The following is a 12300-nucleotide window of genomic DNA, read 5'->3' on the forward strand; positions in this document are numbered from 1 at the left end:
GATGTTGTGTGTAAGTTGCTATGTTTTCTTTTCTGGTTTGGAAGAATAACTTGCGGTGAGTGCAGTGTTCTATTGATTCCTACTGCAAGGGCCACATTCTTCTTATTCTCATTGCAAGTTATGATACAAGATACCTTACATGCTGTGCACCCTCAGTGGCTACTGCAAAAGTGACTTTGTCCCATGCTTGTATGGAAATGTGTTGTTACTCTGCAGTGCCTGCTATCTTTCTTTTGTTGTCTGGTATAGAAGAATATTCATATAAATGTATAAATCAGTGTTTCCCAACCATTATGCCTCCAGCTGTTGCAAAACTATAACTCTGAGCATGCCTGGACAGCCTTCAGCCCATATGTGTATTATTTATTTGTTAGATATAGGTGTAAATGGCCACTGTCACCTAGAAATCTTTTAACTTGTTGTAGAGACATGTCAAAAGTTTTGATCAGTCGGGGTCTAAGTGTTTAGACCCTGACCGATAGAACTAGCAGTCACTGATTTAAAGCGGCTGCTTGTTAAGTATTAGCAGCACGGCCGCGGCCACTTTAAATCAGTGACCAGCGGCGTCTCCTCCCCACTTTGCTTTTAATTTTTCTTCTCCCCCTCCCTCATCATTCCCTCTTTTCCCTGCTTTTCATAGTTTTTTTTTTTTTTTTTTCCTTACCTGGCTGTGCTTCTGCAGGCCAGGTCAGGCGGCGGGTCTTGTGGGCGGTCAGTGAAGCAGATGAGTGACGTCCTCTGCCGACTTCTCTGCGCGGCATCAGTGACGTCACTTTTCATTTCCTGAAGTCGCCTCACTCCAAACTCTGACTAGCATTGGCTGCAGGAAATGAAAAGTGACGTCCCTGATGCCGCGCAGAGGAGCCGAGAAAGGACGTCATTCATCTGCTTCACTGACCGCAGCCCACAAGACCTGCCGCCTGACCTGGCTTGCTGAAACGCAGCCAGGTAAGGAAAATTAAAAAAAAATATGAAAAGCAGGGAAAAGGGGGAATGATGAGGGAGGGGAAGAATAGCATAGGAGGAACATGATATGGGGGGGGAAATGATGGGGGGCATGATGAGACAGGGTGGGGGGGGGAATGATGGGGGGGCATGATGAGACAGGGGGAAATGATGGTGGGGGAGGCACTAAATGCTTAATGTCTGTATGGCTAGTGGTGGTCTATGACAGGGGGAAATGATGAGACATGGGGGGATGATAAGACATGGGGGGAGGCGATGAGAGGGTTAAATGTGGCACAGGGACTGATAAAAGGGAAGGAATGATGTGGCACTGGAGGGGAAGGGACCAAACTGAGGTGCAGAAGAAAACCAATTTGGGGGGGATGATGTGGCATTTAGTCCAAGTAATTTTATTTTACATTTTATTTTTTACTTAAATTTCCCTGTTAAAATGGGGGTGCGTGTTATACGCCGATAAATACGGTACTTTTTTCTTATTGGATCTTCAAATGTCCATAAAAACGAAAAGCTAAAGCTACAGTGGGGAAATACATATGGATCAACGGGACTTGGAGCAAGATTGTATGTCTATGTAATTGTCTTGGTCACTTGCACTTTTCTCCCTGCTCGATCTAACAATTGGTTGGGGTCTGAACACTCAATTACTTTTGACATGTCTCTACCAAGTCAGAATCTTTTTAACATTTTTTTTACAGTAATAGATACTTTACATTTTTATTGGTTAGTTGGTTTGGAAGGAACTGCAGCAGAATAGTCATTCCTGTATTTGTCATCAGACAGTTTTCCCATCGGGGCTTACCATCTAAGTCCCTATGGCTTAGAAGGAACCCAGTTAGACCAATCACAATTCATTTTGTTTGGAATACAAGAGAAAATCATAGAACCCAGAGGAATAATTTATTACAGTGCTGCCCATGAAAAAAAAAGTAATGATGATGCATCGGTGACTGGGCACTGCAGAATGGAGCTAGAGGGACAGTCAATGCCTTTATTTGATGTCACCAGTCTCTGTCCACCTGCTCCATACAGCTTTGTATTCTGTAGGGAATACCACTTCTTCTTATGACCCATCTGGCATAAATGTGGTCAAATTATGGCAATGTCCATTACTAGAACTACAAATACCGCATTGCTGAGGCAGAATAAGAACGTAGCCGGATATTTTATGCTGTATCATTCCAACTGGAATTTCACATTGAAGTATAGTGTGGTTGATCTAGATCAGTGGTTCTCAACCTGCGGACCTCCAGATGTTGCAAAACTACAACTCCAGAGCAGAAAAAGCTACTACCAAAGTAAAAAAACAAAAACAAATTGCTTACGTGAAAGAAAATTATCAACAGACTGAAACCAGTTGATAAATAAGTCACACATAAGCAAAAAAAAGGTAAGGAAAAAATTACTAAAAAAAAAAAGAATACATAAGCAAACATTGATAAATGTCCCTCATTGTTGATGGAGTTTGGTTTCAATGATGAGAGCATATAGTTCAGTGTAGGATGCGAATCTGGTGCTAATCGTTACAGTCCCACTATAAGCATGCAGTTTAACCTTGTGACCATGTTCCTCAATAAATATACCAATATTTGTGAATCCATTTTGTCTTTATCGTCTTAAATAAAATTATCAGTTAAATGGCATAAAAATCCTTGTTCCAATACATACAAGTAATGCCCTGTAACCTCAAAGTATTTGAGAGTTCATTGATGTCACTTATCTGTTTACATGCACATACTGTATCTTCATATCTTTACCAGAACTGAAGAGACTAAAATTCCTAATGATCCACATGCCAGAAGACTTGTGTGGAGGAGTCGACAAGTGTCTTGTTTAGAGGAAAGGGATAAGAACATTTACATGTTCTCTCATTTAGTAGGAAAAAAGGCAGCCCTTTCCCCTCTGCCATATTGGAGAATACATACCCTTCTTTATTAGTAAAGGGGGTGATAACATCTACATTTATTTTACAGGATGGAAGTTTGCAATGTCCAGCTTGCAAGACGATATATGGTGAAAAGACTGGAACCCAGCCAAAAGGAAAAATGGACATTTTTCTAATACCTCAATCTTTGCCTGGACATCAAGATTGTGGCACAATCCACATTGTGTACACCATAGGTCCTGGAATACAGGTACTGCTTGTTTAGTAGAGAAATGGGCCCACCCACCATGTCTATTATTATTATGTATGCCTGTGCCAGGTAATTCCATATCATTCAAATGCAAAACTGAACTCCACACCTGACCCACTTGTACTTAGGTGGTGATATCTGCAGCTATTATGTTACAGAATAGGAGAAACTGAGTAGATTAATATATAATATAGTGGGTAGAGTTCCAGGATAACTTGAAATGTAATCATATAGGCCCAGATTTATCAAACTGTGTGAGAGAAAAAATAGAGTGATTTTCCCACAGCAACCAATCACAGCTCAGATAAGGAGCACTGGTAAAGTGAAACCTGAGCTGTGATTGGCTGCTGTGGGAAAATCACTCTATTTTTTCTCTCACACAGTTTGATAAATCTGGGCCATAAACCTCTGCTTATTCTGAGCTAAGTAGTCAAGTGGGTAGTGTACTTTGTGATTGACAGCTCTCTATATACACACTTTTACAGATAGCTGTCAGTTACCAGAGATTCACATGAACAAATGACAAGTTATCATGGAACCTTTCCCACAGAACTATATATCAGTATCAGTACGTGCTGCCTTTGCATTGGACTGCATTTTCAATCTGACGCGTTGCCTTTAACCCCTTAAAGAACGAGCCAATTTCGGCCTTAAAAGGGTTATCCAGGAAAAACTTTTTTTTTTTATATATATCAACTGGCTCCAGAAAGTTAAACAGGTATGTAAATTACTTCTATAAAAAAAATCTTAATCCGTTCAGTACTTATGAGCTGCTGAAGTTGAGTTGTTCTTTTCTGTCTAAGTGCTCTCTAATGAGACACCTGTCTCGGGAACTGTCCAGAGTAGAAGCAAATCACCATAGCAAACCTCTTCTACTCTGTGCAGTTCCCGAGACAAGCAGAGATGTCAGCAGAGAGCACTGTTGCCAGACAGAAAAGAACAACTCAATTTCAGCAGCTGATATTTATTGAAAGGATTAAGATTTTTTTAATAGAATTAATTTACAAATCTGTTTAACTTTCTGGAGCCAGTTGAAATGTAAAAAAAAATAAAATAAAAAAATTTCCTGGAATACTCCTTTAACCCCTTAACGACCATGGATATAAATGTACGTCCTGGTTTGGCGGGACTTCCCGCACCAGGACATACATTTACGTCCTGTGTATGACCAGGAGCATCGGAACGGTGCTCGCGTCATACACGGCAGGTTCCGGCTGCTAGCAGCAGCCGGGGACCCGCCCGTAATGGCAGACATCCGCGATCGCGCAGATGTCCGCCATTAACCCCTCAGATGCCGTGATCAATACAGATCAATACAGAATCTGCGGCAGTGCTGTACTTTGAGTGGATGATCGGATCGCCCGCAGCGCTGCCGCAGCGATCCGATCGTCTAGCATGGCGGCCGGAGGTCCCCTCACCTGGCTCTGGCCGTCTACCGGGGCCTTCTACTCTGGTCTGAGATCGAGCAGACCAGAGCAGAAGATCACCGATAATACTGATCAGTGCTATACATAGCACTGAACAGTATTATCAATCAACTGATTGCTATAGATAGTCCCCTATGGGGACATAAAAAGTGTAAAAAAAAAAAAAAAAAATTTAAAAATGTAAAAATAAAAAGTGAAAAATCCCCTCCCCCAATAAAAATAAAAATTGTCAGTTTTTCCCATTTTACCCCCAAAAAGTGTAAAAAAAAAATAAAATAAATAAAAACAAAAGTTTTTTATAAACATATTTGGTATCGCCGCGTGCGTAAATGTCCGAACTATCAAAATATAATGTTAATGATCCCGTACAGTGAATGGCGTAAACATAAAAAATAAAAATAAATTAAAAAATGCTGCTTTTTTGTCACATTTTATGAAAAAATTTTATAAAATTTTTATATATGCAAATTTGATATCAATAAAAAGTACAGATGATGGCGCAAAAAATTAGCCCTCATACCGCCCTATATACAGAAAAATGAAAGTTATAGGTGGTCAAAATAGGGCGATTTTAGATTACTGATTTTGTGCAAAAAGTTTTAGATTTTTTTTGAGGGACAAAAATATAAAAGTATCTAGCCATGGGTATCATTTTAATCTTATTGATCCAGAGAATAAAGAAAATGTCATTTTTACCATAAAGTGTACAATGTGAAAACCAAAAACCCTGCAAAATGTGCAAAATTGTGGTTTTCATTTAAATTTCCTCCCTAAAATTTTTTTTAGGGAGTTCGTCATACATTTTATGGTAAAATGAGAGGTTTCATTACAAAGTACAATTGGTCATGCTAAAAATAAGCCCTTATATGGGTCTTTAGATGGAAATATAGAAGAGCTATGGATTTTAGAAGGTGAGGAGGAAAAAACGAAAATGCAAAAATTAAATTGGCCTGGTCCTTAAGGTGAAAATGGTCTTGGTCCTTAAGGGGTTAATAACCAGGCCAATTTTCGTTTTTTCACTTTTTTTTTCTTCTTCTCCCCTACTAAAAAATCATAAGTCTTAAAATTTTGCACCTAAAGACCCATATGAGGGCTTGTTGTTATTTGCGTCACCAATTGTACTTTGTAATGGCATTACTTATTGTATAACAAAATCTATGGTGAAACAAAAAAACTTGTGGGGTGAAATTGAAAAAAAAAATTTTTTGTGGGTTTCCATTTTAACGCAGTGCACTTTTTCGGTAAAATTGACACCTTATCTTTATTCTGTAGGTCCGTATGATTACAAAGATACCCAATTTATGTAGGTTTTACTACTTTAAAAAAATTATCACTAAATGCACCAAAATGAGTACCGTATGTTTAAAATTGTCGTCTTCAGACCCCTATAACCTATTTATTTCTCTGCTTACGAGCTATATGAGGGCTCATTTTTTGCGCCGTGATCTTTAGTTTTTATTGGTACCATTTTTGTTTTACTGGGACATTTTGATCGCTTTTTAATTATTTTATTTATACAAAGTGATAAAAAATGCGCAGTTTTGGAATTTGGTATTTTTTTACATGTACGCCATCCACCATGCGGTTTAAAGGGGTACTCCGGTGAAAAACTTATTTTTTAAATCAACTGGTGCCAGAAAGTTAAACAGATTTGTAAATTACTTCTATTAAAAAATCTTAATCCTTCCTGTACTTATTATCTGCTGAATACTACAGTGGAAATTATTTTCCGTTTGAAACATAGAGCTGTCTGCTGACATCATGAGCACAGTGCTCTCTGCTGACATCTCCGTCCATTTTAGGAACTGTCCAGATTAAAAGGAAATCCCCATAGCAAACATATGCTGTTCTGGACAGTTCCTAAAAAGGACAAGGATGTCAGCAGAGAGCACTGTGCTCATGATGTCAGCAGAGAGCTCTGTGTTTCAAAAAGAAAATAATTTCCGTTGTAGTATTCAGCAGCTAATAAGTACTGGAAGGATTAAGATTTCTTAATAGAAGTAATTTACAAATCTGTTTAACTTTCTGGCATCAGTTGATTTAAAAAAAAAAAAAAAGTTTTTCACCAGAGTACCCCTTTGACTAACCTTATATTTTGATAGTTTGGACATTTACACACGTGTTGGTACCACATATGTTTGTTGTTTTTGATTACATTTTATTTTAAAAAAAAATGGGAAAAGGGGCATAATTCAAACTTTATTAGGGGAGGGGCTTATTCAGCATTGATCAGTTTTACCAGTACTCTGCTTATCTAGCCTTCAGAGGCTGGCTGCAGCATCAGAGCATCGATCGGAAGGCGAGGACGCAGGTGAGGGCCACCCTAGCGCCCACTTTGCCTCAGATGTCTTGATCAGCTCCCTTAGCAAACCCGCACCGATAGATCCCACATTTAGACGCCTCAATCAATTTCTGATCTCTGCGTCTAAAGGGTTAATGCTGGGCATTGGCCCGATCTGCAATGTCCAGCATTAACCCTGGGTCCTGGCTCACCTGTATGCCCTTCGTCTTTAAGGGGATAAGAAAGACCAATTTGATTTATTTATTTTTATCTGTCTCAAAGGTTTTTTTTTTTTTTTCAGGGACCTGAACATCCTAACCCAGGAAAGCCGTATACAGCAAGAGGCTTCCCTCGACACTGCTATCTCCCAGACAATCAGAAAGGAAGATTGGTAAGTTCTATACAATCTCTGAGTAGTTTTTGGTGGCTGCTAGAGATGAGCGAACTTACAATAAATTCGATTCGTCACAAACTTCTCGGCTCGGCAGTTGATGGCTTATCCTGCATAAATTAGTTCAGCTTTCAGGTTCTCCTGTGGGTTGAAAAAGGTGGATACAGTTCTAGGAGACTCTTTCCTAGGACTGTATCCACCTTTTCCAGCCCTCCGGAGCACCTGAAGGCTGAACTAATTTATGCAGGAGAAGTCATCAACTGCTGAGCAGAGAAGCTCAGTTTTCATTTTACCAAAGCATCTAAAGATATGAAAGCGTATAGTTGGTTGTTGTGGGCAGTTTACTTCAGTTTTTCTCTTGGACAGATTGATAAATCTGGGCCATTACCTCCACAATTGTGTGACTCACAAGACTGGATCCTCATGATGTAAGCCATGCTGTGATACAGGACCTTATTAAACACATTTCTAGCTCACTGCTATGTAAACTTGTGTCACAGTGCCATCTACGGGATAGCTGCAAGTATTGCCTGTAGTATTACAGAAAAGTGAACATAGCTACAGATGGAAGTAATAATAATCTTTATACAGCACCAATATATATTGCAAGTATATTTTTTCATCTTCTAAATAAAGGTTTATTTTTCTGCTTCATTTATGATTTCTTTAAGTCTGCCTTTATTTTATGGTTAGTGGTAGCCTGTATACTAACATTTACTGTGCACCTTTGGTAAAAAGCTGCCGCAGTATATGGTCATGATAAGGTGCAGCTGGTAATGGAATTTAGGTAGAAAGGTACTGTATGATGGGTTCATAATGGAGGTTCCTGGGCCCATGTTAGAAATTGAAAGAGATGTGAATCTATTGTCATTATGCTTCTGTAAGAATGAAACATTTTGACCTGTGAGCTTAGAGTATGTTCACTCTACAGAGGTTCTGCGCTAAATTCCCGCAAAGTAATTCAGCGCGGATTCTACTTGCAACATTGCTTACAGTGGACGGTTGCTACTCTATTCCCACTATGGAACTTCCACTGTGGATCAGAGTTCCACCAACGAATGAATGTTTCAAATGATATTTTTCCACAAAATCTGCAGGCAAAATCCATTTAAAGGAGTTATCTTGGGTTAGAAAGTTTCTCCTAAAAACAGCCCAACTTGGCTCCATTCACTTCAATGGAACTAAGCTATTTGGGGAAGAAATTAGCTCTGTGTATCTATCCCGGGATAACTCTTTTAATTAATGGAGCTTATGCAGAATTTCAGCGCTTAATTTTGGTGATAAATTCTGCATGACATACGCACTGATTTGAATAGCGTGGAACCATTGAGAAAATTTGGAGATGATAGTCCTTAAAGAATTTCCTCAGAGTGAACATACCGTTAGTATAGGTATCCAAACATATATCCGCTATAGAGAAGCTGTAATTATAAGGCATAAAAATAAAAACTGGAGTGGCACCACTGTTTGCAATACAACAAAAAAAACTATGAATGTTATACAAAGATCGGAGTGTTCTCTGTGGATAAATATAGGGGGGTGCACAATGACAAAAAATACAATGTAAAAAAAATTTATGAATAGAAAATGTAATTGGCACTCACCTGTTGAAAACTTTTCACTTTATGTCATCCATTAAAAATGGCTATCTGCCGGCAGTAAAAACAAAGCCTATCAGCAAAAACTGAAACTGTTCCGTAGCCTACATCAAGCTCAGCCTTTGGCTGATGCACTTTGTTCTTACTGTTGGCCGCCAGTCACTTTTAATGGATGAAATAAAGGGAAAAATTTTAAATAGGTCAGTGCCAATGACTTTTTCTATTTTTGTGTAATTATAAGAATGATGTCTGTGGAACAAGAAGTACATTTGTCATTTTGTTTATCTGTATATTGTTTTCTATTAGGTACTTGAGCTTTTGAAGTTGGCCTGGGCTAGGCGCCTGATTTTCACTATTGGTGTTTCCAGCACGACTGGTGAATCGGACACTGTAGTGTGGAATGAAATCCATCACAAGACAGAAATGAACTCTAACATAACGGGACACGGGTACCCTGATCCAAACTACCTAGACAATGTGATTACAGAGCTTGCTGCCCAAGGGGTCTCAGAAGACTGCTTAAATATGTAAACGACTCGCTGGCTGCCTTTTTATTGAGTCAATGGAGGAGTTAATTTAGCTCATTTATATGATGCCTTAAAAATTTGGTTTAAGTTAGCATTATATTTTTGGTAAAGCAATACATATCTAAAAGAGGTTTACAAAATTGCTAGGGATATCATGGCTTGCTTTGTAAAAGACTGGCATGTGACTTCAGAGTGCCAACCCTGCTGGACAGGGACCAGCCATTATAAATGTTCCTCCATGTTTTGCCCCTGCATATATGTTACATTCTACATTAATTATTAAATACACAAAAGGTAGAATGCTGATTTTTCTTTTCCATAGGATAAATCAAAAGCAATTCAGATGCAATATCCGCATGGTTTTCTTTTTGATGTTTCTTCATGGTACTTGGCACATTTGATAACATTTTGTTCTACCTGGGAAAGTGATAGCTGGCTTTTGAACCCTCCTGGAGCCCGAGCTAATGTGCAGGCTTCTTTTGGCTCATGTGCCATTGGCTTGCTGTTCTTTTTGATTTTGAAAATGTTATTTTATATTGGAATTCTCTGTAAATCAAACAAAAAAAATAAAGTATGTTTATTGTTAAAGTGACTTATATCAGTTTAAAAACGGCACATACAAAGCAAGTTGTTTCTTTACCAACAGCATTTTATAATGGAAAAAATATATATACTTAATAAAAATTTTATGTAAAACGCACCATTAGCTAATGTGCTTTATTAATATTCTCTCTCTAATATCATCTTAAATCTTTAACTTAGTTTAAAGTTAAAAGCTGTGGAGCAGAGCCTGTAATGCCAAACACAGCCGATAGATAAGGGTGGTGTCAAGTGCGTTCACAGGGCCCCAACGAAAAATCAAAAGAATCTTCCCTGCCCTTGTAAGAAAATAAAAATAGCTTGTTCTGCTAAATAGTACTGATTAAACAGTATTATGTATAATGTCTAAATAACATGTACAGAACACTGTGGATGTTATTATAAACTATGATGCATCGGATCTACACCCCCCCCCCCCCCCCCCTTCCAGCAGCCAAAATATCTGCAGGGGCCGCTTCAGCTTCTCACTTAGTGGCAGGTGGACCTACAGCCTTCCCTTCTGCTCCAGCACTAATCCCCACAGCCATTGCCTACCCTTCCTCCTGGTAAGTACTCCACTAGGTGCTGCTGATTCTTTTTTTTTATTTACACCCAATTCTTTATGCCTTACATGCATGTTAAAATTTCATGCTGGGAGCATTTATTGGAAGCATGAGCTGAGCCTGCTGCATATACAGTGGGTACCCTCAAGCCTGCCTGTTACTACTTCCTGTACACCCTACAGAAATATTGTACAAGCAATCAAAAGTTTTAGTCCTGTAGGTCTGGGAAGAATATTAGCTTGAATTACTAAAATATCACATTATTTATCCTGCATGATAAAGTGGTACACGGTAAAGCCAGAATTGCTGTTTTATCTCCTTACCTCCATAACAGCACCTCAGGAGGTTGGACTCGTTGGCCTAATAGGGACAGGAAGCACAGCACGAGAGGTTAGAAGCTTCTCCCCTTCCCTCCATCATCAGTGCTTTCTTGTCCCTATTAACCCCTTAAGGACGCAGGACATAAATGTACGTCCTGGTGAGGTGGTACTTAACGCACCAGGACGTACATTTACGTCCTGTGCATAACCGCGGGTATCGGAGCGATGCCCGTGTCATGCGCGGCTGATCCCGGCTGCTGATTGCAGCCAGGGACCCGCCGGCAATGGCCGACGCCCGCGATCTCGCGGGCGTCCGCCATTAACCCCTCAGGTGCCGGGATCAATACAGATCCCGGCATCTGCAGCAGTGCGCAATTTGAATGAATGATCGGATCGCCCGCAGCGCTGCTGCGGGGATCCGATCATTCATAACGCCGCACGGAGGTCCCCTCTCCTTCCTCCGTCCGGCTCCCGGCGTCTCCTGCTCTGGTCTGAGATCGAGCAGACCAGAGCAGAAGATCACCGAAAACACTGATCTGTTCTATGTCCTATACATAGAACAGATCAGTATTAGCAATCATGGTATTGCTATGAATAGTCCCCTATAGGCATATTTGGTATCGCCACGTGCGTAAATGTCCGAACTATTAAAATAAAATGTTAATGATCCCGTACAGTGAACGGCGTGAACGAAAAAAAAAAAAAATCCAAAATTCCTACTTTAATACATTTTATTAAAAAAAAAATTATAAAAAATGTATTAAAAGTTTTTTATATGCAAATGTGGTATAAAAAAAAAAGTACAGATCATGGCGCAAAAAATGAGCCCCCATACCGCCACTTATACGGAAAAATAAAAAAGTTAGAGGTCATCAAAATAAAGGGATTATAAACATACTAATATGGTTAAAAAGTTTGTGATTTTTTTTAAGCGCAACAATAATATAAAAGTACGTAATAATGGGTATCATTTTAATCGTATTGACCCTCAGAATAAAGAACACACGTCATTTTTACCATAAATTGTACGGCGTGAAAACAAAACCTTCCAAAATTAGCAAAATTGCGTTTTTCGTTTTAATTTCCCCACAAAAATAGTGTTTTTTGGTTGCGCCATACATTTTATGATATAATGAGTTATGTCATTACAAAGGACAACTGGTTGCGCAAAAAACAAGCCCTCATACTAGTCCGTGGATGAAAATATAAGAGTTATGATTTTTACAAGGCGAGGAGGAAAAAATGAAAACGTTAAAATGTAATTGTCTGAGTCCTTAAGGCCAAAATGGGCTGAGTCCTTAAGGGGTTAAGGCATGGAAAGCAGTGAGCAGTAATAGTGAGGAGCAGACTCCAACATCAGCAGTACCTTTAGTACTGGGGCCCTTTTTCTACCATGAGTATCAACAGCTTGGCAGTATCTGCACCACCCTCCATCATCGGATGTTGCAGCTCCTTAAACAAGAAGTACACAGAATGCAGCACAGGATGTGAGAGTTGTGCTTCCAGTGACTCATTT

General features: G+C 39.3%; 1 protein-coding gene across 3 annotated transcripts in view; it reads left to right on the forward strand.

Moving 5' to 3' along the window:
• Positions 1 to 10016, forward strand: part of DTX2 (deltex E3 ubiquitin ligase 2) — a 93189-nt gene extending 83173 nt beyond the window's left edge. For all 3 annotated transcript variants that reach the window (XM_056556790.1, XM_056556792.1, XM_056556791.1), the window contains 3 exons: positions 2937 to 3098; positions 7108 to 7197; positions 9102 to 10016. In XM_056556790.1, the coding sequence (XP_056412765.1) occupies positions 2937 to 3098; positions 7108 to 7197; positions 9102 to 9326 (477 nt within the window). In that variant the 3' untranslated portion in view covers positions 9327 to 10016. The remainder of the gene's footprint in view (positions 1 to 2936; positions 3099 to 7107; positions 7198 to 9101) is intronic.
• The last annotated feature ends 2284 nt before the right edge of the window (positions 10017 to 12300 follow it).

Source organism: Hyla sarda, chromosome 2 (assembly GCF_029499605.1).
Source record: "Hyla sarda isolate aHylSar1 chromosome 2, aHylSar1.hap1, whole genome shotgun sequence".
Taxonomy (NCBI): Eukaryota; Metazoa; Chordata; class Amphibia; order Anura; family Hylidae; genus Hyla; species Hyla sarda.